At 48.1% G+C, this 16,878-nt stretch overlaps 2 protein-coding genes across 2 annotated transcripts; both read right to left on the bottom strand.

The window, feature by feature from the left end:
- Positions 1-2: 2 nt before the first annotated feature.
- FOBCDRAFT_114852 (uncharacterized protein) lies at positions 3-590 on the bottom strand (the record flags this gene model as incomplete). The annotated part of the gene is made up of 2 exons (XM_054705643.2): positions 3-128; positions 183-590. Coding segments are annotated over 2 exons (534 nt in total), but the record flags the coding sequence as incomplete, so codon positions are not given.
- A 3,760-nt stretch (positions 591-4,350) lies between these two features.
- Positions 4,351-6,206, bottom strand: FOBCDRAFT_115419 (uncharacterized protein; the record flags this gene model as incomplete). Its single annotated transcript, XM_059607729.1, has 3 exons — positions 4,351-4,976; positions 5,086-5,967; positions 6,035-6,206. Coding segments are annotated over 3 exons (1,680 nt in total), but the record flags the coding sequence as incomplete, so codon positions are not given.
- Between the last annotated feature and the right edge of the window lie 10,672 nt (positions 6,207-16,878).

Raw genomic sequence — 16,878 nt, 5'->3', positions numbered from 1 at the left:
CCCTTAACGGCGGTAAGTTTGCTGTGTTCATCGTTGATAGATGTTAAAAGCTGCTCGAAGCCCTTGACGGATGGCGCCAAGGCAGTTGAGGCAGTCTTCAAGCTTTCTTTAAACTCATTTCCAGAGGGCTGTAGAGTAGTTAGGTTATGGCAGAATAAACTTGGTTGGGGGATCATTATTACTAGAAGTGCGTTCCAATCTAATAATCCAGACGTTTGAGATAGTCGGGACTGGACGTCATCAGTCTTTTGCCGCTTCACTGAAGGAGCCATGCGGGATTCGGCAAAAGACGCAGTCGTATGCTCCTCTGGTTCCCCAGAGCGGCGAACGGTGCTCTGAGGTGTATCGTGAACTAATCGGGAAGGCAGCTGATGGCTCCGCCGAAGGCGAGTGTTTGGTTCTGCTGCCTTGGAGTTGGATTTTGATGTTGCAAGACGGGCTTTAGATTGTCCATTCACTTGAGCCGGCTCTGGATTTTGATTTATGGCGATTGAATCATCGGTTGGCTCGTCGTATTGAATCTCAACATCTTTGCGGAGGTTGAGAGACGGCCTACTGCGTTTGCGCGCTGATGCAAGCTTAGAAGGCATAATAAACGATTAAAAATGTGCTCAAATTAGAGTTGGTCACAATGGTGGACGAGGCTACTAACGTACGCGATAAGCTTGTGGCACAGATAAGCATGTGGCACAAAATCCCTCATCCTACCCGTAATGGGTGCAATGAATTGTAGTAGAGTTCATAGAAAAGCCCATACAAAATGAAAAGGCGCTATTGATGACATGGGGTAGAGTTCATAGAAAACAGGAGACCGGCCCCCTCCGGGTTCCGCCAATGCCGTTGAGGAACGAGCTGAGTCCTAGACGCGGCGCAAAGGCGCTTACGGCTCCGACCCCGTTTTCGACAGCATTGCTATTTCATGCTTGCGTTTCTCTACCATTTCTATCTCATCTGCCCATCTATCCATCTACGTGTTCTTCAAGAGTATCATCGAATATCATCGAATTACATTACGAATTGCATTGAAGTATAAAGTTGTTCACCATGACCATTGATTACTCAAAATGGGACAACCTGGACACAGATTCAGAAAGAGAACCCCCCCCTCCAGCAGCACTACAATCAGGTGCGCCGGCTACAGCAGATCCAGTCACAGGCAGCACTCCGGGATCCATCCAAGCCATCACTGTCCGTTGCGATGGTGAGAGAGCCAGATTCACACCTTGGTCAGTGACATCGGTCAACAGGGTGGGGAATCTATCTACCAATGTAGACGAAATGTAGATGTAGATAGATGTAGATCTACATCTATCTATCTATCAGGGGGCCATGTGGGTCATCTATCTATCTATCTTACCGTCGGATATGTAGGCGAAATGTAGATAGACGCCAAGATGAAGACGGAAAGTAGAGGGACTTTTTTTGGTGCGCAATTCCCTTCCAAAGCAAGGTACCAGTACCCTCACCTTACTACCTACCAACACCCCCTGTCAGATCATTTCCCTTCCACTTTTTCCTCAAGCTCATCGCAAATTTTGGTCAATCTCTTGATACAGCTCCCCCTTTTCAAATGTCAAGTGGCATACCATACAGTCGACTCACAGTATAGAGCATTTGCCACAATGCCAACTCCAAGCGACTTGTCCAGCCAATCGGTAACTGATGCAAATAATTGCTCAGAGTTATCCAGCCAGCCAGATCTACGAAAACTAGATTCATCGTCGTCCCTCAGCACCTCAATTGCCGTCAAAGACTGGAGTACAGTTTCTCAAACCGTCCGTGGCCATTGGAATCTCTCAACTCGAACTGGACAAGCCACTGGATGGTTTTGGGCTCATGGTTACAATGTTCAAGCCAAAACTGCCACCACCGAACGGGGCCCATCCAGTTGGCTTTGCTGCAATTGCACCCAACAGAAAGTCCACAAACCAAAAGCCTATGTCGCGTCGAATACCCGGAACATTGAAAATCACCTCAGCAAAGCACACAGTGTCTTCCATCCAGATCCATCAAAAGCAAAGCGCTACGTATTGGAGAGGCCTTTAAATCAATGCAACCTCCATGAGTTTACCTCCAGGAAGCGGAAAAGGGATGACCTTCACGACGAGCTGGTTGCTCGATTTGACAAAGCAACATTCCAGCGCCTGCTTGTTCGGTGGATTACGGACGCAAACCTGTCTTTTCGCCTCTCAGAGCACGTGGGGCTCCATGAACTCTTTGACTATCTCAATCCGTTGGTGCGTGAGACTTCAGCCAACCTTACTCACAAAACAATTCGGGCCAAGGTTATTCATGAGTTCAACACTTACAAAGCCCATGTTACTGATACTTTGCTACGGAGCCCTAGCAAGGTCCACATTGCATTCGATGGCTGGACCTCTCGGAACAGGCATTCTTTCTTTTCCATCAATGCTTTCTTTCTCGACGACGAAACTTTCCAGCCTCGAAAAATCCTGCTAGGCCTCCCAAACGTAGCCATGGCCCACACCGGGGAAAATATCTGCGCAGCGGTCACGGAGGTACTGGAAGAATTCGAGCTTGTACAACACAATAAACTTGGATATTTTGTTCTTGACAATGCTTCGAACAACGATAAGGCTGTGGAGGAATTAGGGCGCAAGTTCGAGTGGCAGGAGCCTGCAACCAGGAGGATTCGCTGCTTTGGACATGTCCTTCACCTTGTCGCTACGGCTATGCTTTTCGTCCACGATACCCAAGCTCTCGAAGACCTTGACCCGGATGACTTTGACGAGTGGACAAAAAGAGGGCCGGTTGGGAAATTACACAACCTTGTCGTTTGGATTAATCGATCGAACAAGGCAACAGTCATCCTGCGCAGACTACAAGACGATGACCCTGACAAGAACTACCCCGGCACGCTTGATGTCGTTCTTGACAACTGCACACGCTGGCTATCGCAATATTACATGATTGAACGTGCAATTAAGCTCCGTCGCTACCTTGAAGAACTTGTGGATATCACGATTCAATCGAACAGGAAGTTGGCCCGATCTCGATCCAAAGTCGAAAAATCGCGAAGCTCGCTTCCTTCATGTCTTGAGGAGGACAATGTCCTTACTGATGCAGATTGGGAGGCTCTGAATTGGTTCAGTAACATTCTCGCCATGTTCAATTCTTGCCTTTTGAGGCTTGAAGGTGACTGTCAAGTTCGGCTTCGAAAAGGAGGTGCGGAAGCACAGTACGGTATGGTTTGGCAGGTCGCCATTGCATACGAGTTCCTCTTATCAACATTAGAGAGGGCCAAGACAGAGTCAGCGGATCGGCCAGAGTCCAGCTATCTTTCTGCCTGTATCAACTCTGCGTGGGCCAAACTTAATAAATATTACACCAAGCTCGATGAAACAACGATTTATTACGCAGCTACTGTCCTTCATCCTGGAATACAATGGGCGTTCTTGACAAGGGCGTACAGCGGAAGGGAGGGTTGGATTGACAAGGCTCGATATCTCATCCAAACGCTTTGGGAGGAAGAGTATAGGGATCTTCCCGCCCAGTGGGAGATCGCTGACAGCAATCTTCCTGTAGCCGTGAGGGCACGGGAGTACAATCCCTTTGACTCATTCCAAGACGAGCTTATGTCGTATCCGAACTCCGAAGACGAATCGGTCGCCGATGAGTTCGAAAGGTGGCAATTTACAAAGCAGGACACATTTTCAAAGCACGATAATCCGCTCGAATACTGGTCTGCCAAGCGGTTTGAGTATCCTCGTGTAGCGAAAATGGCGATTGACGTCTTATCAGTCCCTGCAATGGCTGCCGAATGTGAGAGAGCATTTTCCTCCGCTGGTAGTATGGTCTCTCCTCAGCGGACTCGTTTGGACGCGAGCACAATTGCAGTCACCCAAACGGTTAGGTCATGGCTGAAGGCAGGACTTCTAGAAGGATATGACGGGCTGCTGAAGGAGACGAGTGGCGAAGTGGCCGGGGTGGTTACTTAGTGGCTAGTGCATATCGTATTTAGAGTGGTAGATAGAAGCATCTATCTATATCTACATGTAGCCTACCTCTACCTATCTACATTCCGTTTTATGACTAAGCATCTACATCTATCTACCTTGGGTGTTGGTAGATAGATGTAGATAGATTCCCCACCCTGATTCCGGAGAGGACAGTATCATGAACAAGTCCCATGGTTTCGTGGAGGCTTGGTGTTGCAAAGATATTCTTGAGATCGTGGGCCTGAAATAGCAACTGTGGATTCTTGAAGTACGCAACACTATTTCCAGCCTTGGTCTGGACTCGAAACGAGTTGGCTCTTTGAGTGATGGACGACCAGAACGGTCCAAGATCATCGGTCGGCAACGTGTATTGTAAGTGGCAAGCCCTACCATCATCTCCTGCTCTCCATCTACCCGTCTCGGGCCGCTCCTGAAAGGAACGAGACTTTGCATAGGCAATGTCAAAAGATCCAGGGAGCTCTTGACGGAGAGGATCAGAGATGCTACTAAATGCCGCTGGAATGATTATACTGTCATAGAGATCCTTTTGGCGATCCAGAGATAATCCGTTCCGAGATGCAGATGTTTTGGAGGCCCCGGGAAAGAATAGATATACGTCAAAGCGAATCCCCGATGTATTCACTGACCCAAATAGAATATGTCGAGTAGTGGCAAGATCGAGACCGTGCGGCCGGATTACCTGATCCGTGGACAGGTTGCGCTTGAACGGCGGCATGAATGATAAACGGAAAATACCGGGTTTGCGAACAGCCTGAAGGCTCTTAGGCCCAAACCAAATGCTATCAATGTCCCACCGCCGTTCGATGCGGACTGGGCCGTGTTCCAGGCTGGCTTCGGTTTTGTGGAAAGATAAAGGCTCAACAGGCTTATCAGAAAGAAATGCCTTCCACTGGTGTAGGTAGTTGGCAGCTCCATGCGCAAAACGCTCGTCAAAGATGGTGTTGAGAGGCGGTAATAAACCTCGAAGGAACTGTGCCCTTTCTCCAAGGGTGTGAGCTTGCGTATGATCGTGATTATCATGCGAACCTGAACTGAGGAAGCTTTCGATCAGATATCTAGGACGAGTCATGTGCTGTAGCGCGGAGAACTCAGATGCCGGACTTACAGTGACACTCGGCAGAAAAGAATGTTTGGAAGATGCGCTCATACGTAGCGGTTTGGGATTTGAGGATTTCTAGGCCACACCGTGTCTCCTGGGCCCGAAGAGCGTCAACAAAGAAATGAAGATGAGGATACACGTGCATCCGGTCAGTAAGATCAATCGAGAGGCTTGGATTCTCTTTCGACGGGCGGTTGGGTGACACTGAGCAAGAGTCAACCGTGCGGAAGTCATGATCACCATCAGCATCAAACGGAGCATAGCCGTAGTCTGAAGTCGCTTCAGATATCGGGGAGCAAGACCTATTTCCCCCCGAGTTACTCGCTACCTTCTGTGCATCGACAGCTTGATACAATGGAACAGGCGAAGTCGCTGGACCGTTCTGAGCAGGGCATGAAGTATCCCGAGCGAAGCACTGATTTTCAGAATCAATCTGGGGGGGTGAAAGGCTGTCATGCCGAGATGGTGCAGCCTGTGGTATTCTTGACAGGTGTTGGCGGGCACGATAGGCCTGCACGCGGAGTCGTGTGAGTTCGCGTTCCGATAAGGCTGGGTCTCTCCGCGGACGGCCCATTGCTGGTTGTACCTCTTTGTCCGGGTTCGAATGTCCCGGAGTAGCTGCAGACTCAAACGTCGTTCGCTCCAACATCCTTCTCTCCTCCGTTCCATCAGCCTCGGCGTGGAATACACTCCTCGTTCGTCCTGTATCTTTCGGGGAATGCGCGACCGGAACAGCCAACGACATGTTCGCTGCAGATGGGCAATCGTGTAGGGAAGTATCGTTGCCAAGACTGGCATCTTCGAAATCCGAGTTTCCCTGCAGGAGACGCCGGCCGCCGGCCGATGATGCGGCAGGATCGCCCAGAAGGGAGTGTTCGCGGGAACGGCCTATCGGGAAACAACGCTGTGAGTAAATCGATGGAAAAGGAAGAGCTGTATTAGCAGGTCTACCGACAATCAGTAGCACCAGCCGCGGTGTGATGGACCTGGCTCACCAGCCGGACACTTTCGTGGCTGTCGGCTTCTCGAAGTCGCTCGGTCTGGCCCTGGCAACGCGACTGTTGACGTCGTTTTCTGCCACGCTCTCGCTCTCGCTGCTTCTTGACTTCGGTTGGGACCGATGGAGGCGCCACGGTGCTTCAACGCGGTTGATTCTGATGAGATATGTATACGATAGAAGAACGACACGTTCACATGTTCAGGAGACTTGTCAGGTTCCTCGGCTTCTTAATATGTTTTGGTTGAGGCGCTCTTTCCTTTTCCTCCTACGCGTCTCACCAATTTAGTCCTTACAAGACCTAGCAAAGGGGCGAACTTAATTTTAAGCCTAAAATAGTGATTGGCTGGGATGGACGCGTTGACAAGGCTACAGTGCAATCATTGGTTCTAGAGAGCACGCTGAGGGAAAAAGCAAACATGGTATAAGACTGAACCTGGTGAATCTACTTTCACAGAGCCCAAAGATGTGAGGGCGACGTGACAGGTCAAAATGAGCCGAAATTCATACCGACATAGGGTATAAAGAAAGTTTTACCCATTATCAATATGAATCCTCGGGAGTACGATATATTTGCTTGAATGCGTTGCGTAATCTGACAAAGTCTACATTGTTCGCTATGACATAATGATATCCATGAACGGTGTTTGTGTTGATGGAATGCATTCGGCTATGTACTGGGATATATTCTCTCTGCTGTTCAGTCAAACATTGCCTGGGACAAAGTCTAGCTAGTTTAGGACGTCGCTGTGGAGTCGACTAGGATATCGTCCGGCTCAAGCCCTGGGATCATTGGCTTATTCCTGGAGTAGATCACGATGCTATGGAGCTGACAGGGATACCGTCCGGTCCAAGCCCTCCTCCTATTGGTTTTACACCAAGAAAAACGACTAGGGTGTAACGATAACCTACAGGGCTGTAACGATATTTCGTAAGCAGCCTCTCTGAGCTTGGACCAAGCTTTCGTCCCGACACAGAGTTAGATGCATTCTTTTACGTATTTTGTGGCCAGAGGTGAATAAAAAATGGTTCAAAGGCTCTAAATCGTTTGAATACTTTCTTCTCTATCGTGCAATATAAGTATTTCTAGATGCATTGTTGTGGTTGAATTTTGACAAAATAAAATGCCTCTGTCAACTGCACGCGCGAATTCCACTAACACCTCCCAGGACGCAAGCCTGGGAGGAGCCGGATTCGCACGTCCTATATGGCAAGTTTACTAGCAAGGTTATAAAAATGTGGAGGCCTATCCCTTTGAGTGCCACAGCCCTTCAGAGGGGTCACAACAGGGGTATAGGACCAATCAAAATAAAGAAAACCAACGGTACTTCTCCCCGCATACTAATTTGTATGATGGTAAAAGTCCCAGCAGTTTTGATTGTTACAAAGAGCTACCTCACAGACTTGGCAGCCGTACCAGGTCTGCCTACCCGAGCCTCCTCGATGCCGGCTTTGTGTATTACCTGTTATCGGCTGCAAAATGAAGCTATTTTTAACCTTCCCTTTTTTAAAGGGTCGGGGCTGCCCCTGCCTAAAGCCTTTACAAGCAAGGCAATCTGAGAATATCCCCCTATTGACATGATTGATATCTCTTTGTAGGTGGTTTTGCCGTAACTGGGTATCGTTTATGTCCTCCTCTTTCCCTGCCCGAGATCTCTTCCTTGCGCCGCTTTCTTGGGCAAATTTGATGAATAGGGCGTCAGAAATGCACCTCTTCCAGCTCTCGAGGGTCTTGTAAGGCGGCCACCGCGGCTGTGAGGTCTTGAGCTGCAAAATGAAGCTATTCGCAAGTGCTACATCAAGAAGGAAGGACCAAAGAAGAGCCTGCCACGGGCCACGGCGAAATCGGTGCTCATAGCTTGTATAGGACCTTATCTGATCTCCTCGGTCTACATGATTCATTTCGTTATAAGAAGCAGATACAGTCGGTATAGGAATAACCTTTATTACGGCATCACCAAAGGTCTTCTGTATCGGCTTGGATTTTGCCCCTTTGTTGGCAGGCTTCTTCCTTCTCTTTGGGGTGCGTTGGTCATCGGCACCGCTGTATACGGTAGAGAGAAATAACACGAGGCTATTATCCTTCCAAGCGATTTGAGCGACCTAGGAAGGACGAATTAGTAAGGGAAATGCATATAAATAAGTCCCTCGGGCGTACGAGGCCATCAATTGTAGGGATTGACTTTACTTCATTATACTTAAAGCCTGAGGCACCTGCCTTATCCTTCCCTTTTGCAAGCTTAAGCTCCTTGGTGATGCCACAGTTAGGGCGGGCTGTGCCTGTAGCCCCGTGACCGGCTTCTCGAAGGGCACGGAAGAGATTAGGCGAGGAGAAGAGGTTATCCATAAAGACGTGATATGTCTGCTTTGGCAGCATATTAACTAGGTGAATAACGACTCCTGCTGTATTGCTAAGGGCCACAGTCTCCTTAGGCTTTCCCTTCCCCTTCCTCCCCTGTTGCGGCTTGGCAGCCAGCTTCTTCTTTGGCAGCTTGACGATAACAGCGGTATATGGTGATGCCTTTACATGCCACAGCCACCGGATAAAGAGACCGTTTTGGGTGATAACCCAGACTTTGAACCCTACAGGCGTAGGCTTATTCTTGACTAGGGTTGTATCCTTGCTCCTGCCTGTAAAAGGGATCATACACTCATCTACAGTGATGTTATTCCCTGGTATATAGAGCTGGGCCGACACCTTCTGTATAAGGTCAGACCACGGTTCAGCAGCTTGGAATGCCTTTGGAAGATCCTCCTCGTTATCAAGGTCAAGCAAGGTGTAGTCAAAAGTCCGTATATAGCGTGAGATTAACCGGAACCTCCATAGGGGCATGAACTTGATGATTGAATGCAGGGGGGCCTGTACACCTAGGGAAGGGGAGCTCCAATGGCTTGCAATCGTATTTTCCTTATGAATTCCCAGGTAAATTAGCACCCCGAGCCATACATATACTTGTGCGGCAGAGAGCCCGTCCCACCAGTTGATCCGTGAGTGGTCGGAAATGGCCGAGCTATGGCTGTCAATAACGCCATTTTGCGTAAGGTGAGAGACCCAGCTGTCACTGTAATATACCCATGATTGTACGAGAGATATAGGTATAAAAAGCTGGAATAGCTCGAGTGGTGTTGGGGGCAGTATGTTGATCTGAAAATCATGATCTTCTACGTTGAATGGGTTGAAGTTGTAGCCGGCCTCCTCGGGCGGGTTTATTATTATTCCGGTAGGGCCCTGGCCTCTTTGCTGTGCATGTGTGTGAAAGCTATGATCATCGAAGTCATATTCCTTAACTTGTATTTCATCAAGAATCGGTGGGAATTCATCGTTTCAATAGATATCAATTAGCATGAGTTTTTAGTAGTATTTTGCTGAAATTGAATATCTTACGAACTTCCGGTACCCCGCACGTACTAACCTTGTGACTAAGCAAAGTGGGGCGAGTGGGACCCAATAGGCCCACGGGTACCCGTCGCTATAAGATTTTCCAAACTTTTCAGAATATCTTACCTAAATTTACGAATAAAACTATGAAAACATTTCTATAAGTAGATGATGGCATTTTGAATATATCCGAAGCTTTCTCTCGGTTTTAAATCATTTATTGTAATTTATTTGGATTTTTACAACGTAGAGAATTTTATTCCCACGGGTACCCGTAACCAGAAGCGAGATGTGACGGTTGGGTTTCCAAACAGGTAAACTAGTCCGTACTAGGTTTATGTTTGCAGATAACGTAGGGCGTGATGCTGAGCGATGCGAAGTGTCACGTTTCTTAATGATCAAGTAATGCGTGTTAGGCTTATTGATGTAAAGATGCTTTATTGATAGCTGGTGAGCTAAGTTCTATGAAAGTGCAAATGAATGTGTTCTATATACTACTGTGTGTGATGTGAGGACGACGATATGTGCGGACGCTGTCGTCCTTGGGACGCTTCGTTCCATGGGACGACGGCGTCCCTACGCTGGTCGTCCCTGCATGGTTGCATCGTGATTGGTTCTTGAAAGGAGTGAAATTGTGGGGTACACGTGACGTAACCGCTGGGGTCGTAACACGATCTCTCCCCTCCGTTGGGCCTCGTCCTCGAGACCTGCATACCCTGTCCATCCCGAATTTCACTTGGTGCGTTCTAACCTAAACCTTTCATCATCATGTCGCGAAATGTCTGACCGTGTCTCCAAACAGTATTCTCGCAAGACCCACGCGGAACGTGAGTTAGAAAAATTAAAAAAGGAGCGTGACGTTGCCAAACTTGCTGAGTCCGTTGCGTTGTCCGGCGAGCAAGCGGATATGCCGTGCACCCGTTGTTTTAGGGCAGGTAATGGGGACAAATGTTTGATGTCTCCCGATTCCAGTCGTTGTAGCGAATGTGTGCGCAAGAGAAAACCTTGTGATGGTACGCGGGTGGCGTCCTCTCGTGAGTTCTTTTCTGTGTTTTCTTGTTTGTCGCTGATTGCTTTTAGTATCTTCCCTTATGAAGCAGGAGAAGAAACTGGAGGTGGATGAGGATGAAGCGAGCGATGACCTTTTGAAGCTTCATGAGGAAATGGCGGCCTTGCAATCTCGTCTTGCTGCGGCTGCTGGGCGTCTGTCTCGTATCCGGAAGATTCGTGCTAGGGTGAAGGAGAAACGTTCTGAGGCCACTCGCCGTGGTCTCCAAGAAGTCGAGAAGGAGGATGGTATCTTGTCCATGTTGGATGCTCATGAAGATGCCGTGGTGCGTGATCTCCAGGTGGATCATGTTCCTAATGATGTTGACTGGTCTTCTCTTGGTTTGGGGGATGATTTTCTGAACGCATCGCCTTTGTTTGATTTTGGTGAAAGTTCTTCAGGAGCCGCTGGGCACCAACAAGGTGCTTAGTTGGTTCCCACGTATTCTCGCTTTCTGGGTAGTTTTTCCATTTCACCAAGTATTCCTTTCTGCCGTTTTCTTTGCGCATCTTCCTGATTTCTTCTGCTTCGTATACCTCTGGTCCTGTGATTTGTCGGGGTTCGTTGCCGGTCTTGACATGTATTGTGTCGGCGGCTGATTCTAACATCGAGATATGGTAGATTGGGTGACATCTGATGTTCGGGGGTAGATCTAATTCGTATCTGTCTTCCCCTGTCTTCCGTTTGATCTTAACTGGTCCTAGGTACTTGTAGTCCAGTTTGTGACTTGGTCGGTCTGTTTTGATGTTTTTGGTGGATAAGTAGACCATGTCCCCTTCCTTAAAGGTTGGTCCCTTCAACCTTTTAGGGTCATAGTGTCTCTGCATCCTTTTTCTGACGAATTCTAGCTCTGTCTTGAGTTCGTCGTGTATTTCCTTCAGCTTGTCGCTTGCGATAATGGCTGCGGGGTTCACATTCTTGGGTTCTTGAGCGTCGTAGTACGCGTTTGGGGTGAATCCGGCGTTTGCGTCGAACGGCGTGAGTTTCGTACTTTCGTTGTAGGCGGTGTTGTAGGCTAGCTGGGCGTTCGGTAGTTTCTCAACCCAGTTATCCTGTTCGTAATTGATGTAACACCGAAGGTACTGTTCTAGCACTTGGTTCATTCGTTCTGTCTGTCCGTCTGCCTGTGGTCTGAAAGCCGTTGTGAGCCGGTGTTTGACTCCCATGAGTGCCATAAGCGATTGCCAAAATTTAGAGGCAAATGTCGGTCCTCTATCCGATAGGATTTCCTTGGGTAATCCTCGTTCTCTTACTACCCTGTCGTAGAAAATGTAGGCCATGACTTCTGCGTCCGTTGCCTCTCTGTAGGGTAAGTAGATTGAGAATTTCGTGAGTCTGTCCACGATAACCATGATACTGTCGTAAAAGATTCCGGTTGAGGGGTCTTCAGATAACGGTAATTTAGTTATGAAGTCCATAGTGATTGAACTCCATGGTCGTTCTGCAACTTCGATTGGTTGTAGTTCTCCGTAGGGTTTGTGTCGTCGTGCTTTCGTTCTAGCACAGACATCGCATTGTTTGACAACCTCTTCTACTACCTTTCGTGTCGTGCGATATCCTTGCTGTAATAGCCGTTTCAGGGTCTTGGTGACCCCTGGGTGTCCATGTAGTGGATGTGCGTGGAATTCTTGGATAAACTCTTGTGGATCTCCTGGAATTTCTTTGGTGTCTGCTGCTTGTATCCATCCCAATGTTTGCATTTGTTGGGTGAATCGGTATTCTCCCTTTTCGTTCTTTTCTAGCACTTGTTCTCTTGCTTTGGTAGTGCCAGTGTCGTAATCTGGTCGTCGACTGATTGCGTCTGCTCTTCCATTTTCGGATCCCTTGCGGTGGATGATTACAAAATCAAATTCGCATAGGTACTCTGCGTAGCGTAATTGTCGTCGGTTGAGTTCGTGTGTCGTGGCGAAGTACGAAATATTTTGATGGTCGGTGTAAACCTTGACCTGATGTCTACTTCCCATTAAGTAATGTCTGAACTCCTTGAAACAGTTGACAATTGCTAAGAACTCCTTGTCGTAGATTGGATAGTTAAGTTCTGCTCCGTGCAACTTGTGTGAATAGAAGGCAATAGGGTGCAATTTTCCTGTGTCGTCTCGTTGACCGATTTGCCCTCCTAGTGCGAAATCCGATGAATCCGTCTCTAGTTCGATTTCCTTGTCGGGATCGAACATCGCTAGTACGGGTTCGCTGAGGATTGATTGTTTGAGCCCGTCGAAGGCTTCTTGTGCCTTGTCGTTCCAGGTGAAGGGCTTATCCTTCTTCGTAAGTTCTGTTAAGGGGTTCGCGATCTTGCTGAAGTCCTTAATGAATCGTCTATAGTAGTTGGCAAAGCCTAAGAAGGCTTGCGTTTCTTTGACGTTGTTGGGTACTTTCCATTCTGCTACCGCGGATATCTTCTTCTTTTCCATTCGGATTTCTCCGGGTGTGATGGTGTGTCCCAGGAAGTCTACCTTCGTAACGTGAAAGTGACTTTTCTCTGGTTCGACCAATAGCTTGGCGTCTTGTAGTGTTTTCAAGACCTTGTGGACGTGTTCCTTGTGTTCTTTTTCGTTGTCCGAGAAGATTAGGATGTCGTCCAGGTAACAGACTACAAAGATGTCGAGGTATTGTCGAAGTACGCTGTTGATCATCCGCTGAAACGTTGCGGGTGCGTTGGTGAGACCGAAAGGCATTACCAGGTATTCGAACAGTCCGAATCTGGTTCTGAACGCCGTCTTCCATTCGTCTCCTTCCTTGATACGGATGAGGTTGTACGCGCCTTTAAGGTCTAGAGCTGTGAAGATCTTTTTGCCTTGTAACCGATCCTTGAGTTCCGTGATGAGCGGAAGCGGGGTTCGATCTTTGATGGTTTTCGCGTTGACCGGTCGGTAGTCGATGACGGGTCTATCCTTTCCGTTTTTTTTTGGTACAAAGAACATGGATGATGCTGAGGGTGAACTAGATTCCCTGATATAGCCTTTTGCTAGCATCTCGTCGATGTATTCCTTCTGTACTCGTAGCTCTTTTTCGTTGAGCGAATACAACTTCTGAAATGGTAAGTTGTCGTCTGTGAGATTGATTTCGTGGTCCCATTGGCTGTGTTCGGGGACTCCTGTTTCTAATTCTTCTCTGAACAGTTTGTCGTATATCCGGTATTCTTTCGGAATGTTTTTTAGTCGGTCCTGGCTTGTCGTTGGTGGTTCGTCCTTTCTTGGATCTTGTTGTTGGAGAATGCCTAGGATTTCTGTTTTATTTCTTTGGCCTTTCTTGTGCTTGTGTCGTACTCCTTTTGGAGGTGGTGGAATCTTTGTTCCATGCCGGTCCACGCTTTCTCCTTTAGTCGTGGATTGAGATCTCTTCTTGCTCATCGTGATCGTTTTACTATCGCTGTCGGGGTCACTGGGGAAAGTGATCTGGCCGGTCCTCCAGTCGATGTGCGGGTTTTGTCGTCTAAGCCAGTTCATACCAAGTAGAATGTCCATATTCTCTCCCAAAGGTATGATGTCGAAGCTTATCCCTTGATTCTTTCCTCCGATACGGACCTTGAGGTGATCAATCTCTTGATCCACAATACCGTTGTTGTAATCAAAGTACTGTCCTTCCGCATTCACAAGTCGGTATGACAGTCGCTTCTTCTTCCATGGTAATCCTAGCTTTGTGACTATTCTTGGGTCGATGAAGTTCTTCTTTGCTCCACTATCGATCCATGCGTTTAGCCATCTTCCCTTGATCTGAGCTCGTAGCACTAGGCGATCGGGTTTGTTGTCTTGTGTGGCTCCCAGAGCACTTGTAGGTACGGGTCTTGTCCGTCCTTGTCTGGCGCTTTCCTGTGGCTCTGTTGTTACAGGAAGCGTATCTCTTTTCCCGAGGCGTCCTTGTGAGTTTGTTCGCAGTCGCTGTCTGCGCATTCTTCGCCGTCGGTGCAATCGTTGCTGAATTCGTCGTCGAATAGTCGCTGTTGAAAGCGTATTTCCAATTCTTCGTATTGTTTTTCAGATGTCTTTAGACGTGCTTCATATTTTTCGGATTCCGTCATCTGTCTGTCATGTAACGCTCCGATGTTTTCGAGGTATAGTTGGTGACATTTTTCCGGATCCGTACATCCTTCGATGTGATCCACCTCGCTTAGTTCTTGTCGTTCTTTCATGAGTTCTAACTCATATCTGCACCATCGTCGCCATGCTTTCTTTTGTTCGTCTGTTGGCTTCCCTCTGGTGTCGTGAGGTTTTTTGAAGAATTCCTCTATGGCTTCGAGTTCGCTGTCTGGCATCGTGTCCTCCGAACTGGTGTCGTCGATTGAAGCCTGATCGAATCCTTCGCCGAAGTCGATGGATTTGAAGGTGCTTCCTTGTTTCGCACATTCTTTCAAGGTCAAGGCTTCGAGTTCTTTTTCAACTTCTGTGATTTCCAGCGTCATTTGCTTGATTCCTTCGCAGAGGTTCTTGTTCTTTTGGATCTCGCGATAGTACGGCATATGGAACCGTAATTCCACTACTCCGAGATTTTCGTACCATAGGTGTACTAGGTATCCTTCTGTTTCAGTTGCTAGGTAGGGCTTGTCGTTCGGTGTGCCAGGAATCGTCACAGGAAAGCAGTCGTTGTCTTCCTTGTTTTGTCTATGTTCCTTACACCAATGATATTTGCATGAGAGCCACGATAGTTCCTCATGTTCTGAATGCGTTGGAAATGTTCTTACATCGTCCTTGACGTTGAACTTTGGTTCCCTGTGGAGTGGGTTTGTAGCAGTGTCCATGTGGTAGGCGCGTATGTTCAGGGGTGCGAGTTTGTTTGTTTCGCCATGTTCTCTGGCTTCCTGGGTGTACCTGTCTTCGGGTGAGGTCCACATCCTGCTGCCTGTTTCGTCGAACAGTTGTTCGTAGGGTTGTTGCCATTTCTGTTCCAGGCGTTCATCTTGTTTGCGGAGGTATCGTGCGGTTTCTCGTGCTACTCCTCCTCTGTGTCCCATGTGGCGGGATTGTCGATGGTGGTAGGTGCGGATCTTTGCTCCTGCCTCTCGTGCCTTTTGGAATGCCTGCTCGGTGTCTTGTAGGGTGACTCTAACTGGGATATCATCCACTTGTTTGAGTACTTCGGGTTGCTTGCCCTTGTTAGGGGTAGCGTCCTTCCCTTGTAGACCCTCTAGGTATTCCTTTGTTCCTTGTTTTGAGAGTCTTTGTTCTCTCATCATGCCTAGGGTTTCGGTGGGTGCATCTTGTGTGCTATTCTTCTTGTCTTGCTTGTATTTTCTGTGTCGGGCGTTTGTTCGTTCTCTGTATTCAGGATCGTCGCGAAGTTTCTGTTTTCTCCTTTCGTTGTATTCTGCCATCCTTTTGCGGTATGCTTCTTCGTCTCGCATCCTTTGTGCATGCCTTTCTCTCTGGAGTTGATTTTGGATTTCCCTAGTTCGTGGTTCTAGTTTCTCTTTGTTTGCTTCCTCGTAAGTGGGAAATATATCCCGGGGCTCTCTGATTGAGCTGTCCGGGTGCGGGTTCCATTCTTTTGCTGGCGTGTAGTCTTCATACAGGGCGGTGGTTTCCGCCATGTCGTACAGACTTCGTGTCATTCCCAGTGTCTGGGTCTTGATGGCCATCTGAGGGTCCTGTTCGTTAGTTGCTCCTAGTGTTTGCTTACCTCGATTAGGGTCTCTAGGTTTCTTAGGTTCCGGGCATTTGCTGGCCATATGTCCCATCCTGTTGCAATTGTAACACCTGATTTTGGACATGTCGCGGGGTCTTCTGTTGTTGTCTCGCTGTGTGGCCCCGAGGACCATGGGTCCAGGCTCAGTTCCGTGTTGAGTGTCGACGTGTCTCTTGCGTCCTTGATTGGCATTTTGCTGTTTGGTGTTCCACCGGGGGTTGTATGATCCTCCGTGTTTCTCAGCCTGTTTTTCTTTACGTCGTTCATACTGCTGGTTGTCGATTTCTACAGCGATGCTGGCAAGTTCGTTTAAATCCTTGGGCTTGGGCCTAATGTTCACCATGGCATCCTTTACTTCGGACTTGAGTCCCAAGTATACCTGTGCCATATGGGCCTCTTCGCCCCAGTTTAACTTGGCTGCCTGGTAGCGGTATTCAGCTAGGTAGTCTGCAGCTGATCCTCTTTGTTTGAGTTGCCGGATCTTCATTTCCGCCATTCGTTTTTCGTCCATGATTCCGAAAGCATTCCTGAGTTCGGATTCGAAGTGTTCGTATTTCTCATAGACATATTTGGTCATTTGCTTCCGTTCGTGGGGTGGATTATTGACATAGTCGCGGATGATAGGCTCCATCATTCGTAACGCCTTGTCCTTGAGGAATCCCATCCCGTGTCGAACCCTCAGTTCCTCGGTGGTGAACTGAATCGGGTAGTACATTTGGTAACTCCGAAGGCTGGTGAGGAATCCTTGTAATTTAT

The sequence above is a fragment of the Fusarium oxysporum genome, chromosome VII (assembly GCF_013085055.1).
Source record: "Fusarium oxysporum Fo47 chromosome VII, complete sequence".
Classification (NCBI taxonomy): Eukaryota; Fungi; Ascomycota; class Sordariomycetes; order Hypocreales; family Nectriaceae; genus Fusarium; species Fusarium oxysporum.
Note: the sequence above shows the minus strand (reverse complement) of the source record. Positions and strands in the feature narration are given on the sequence as shown.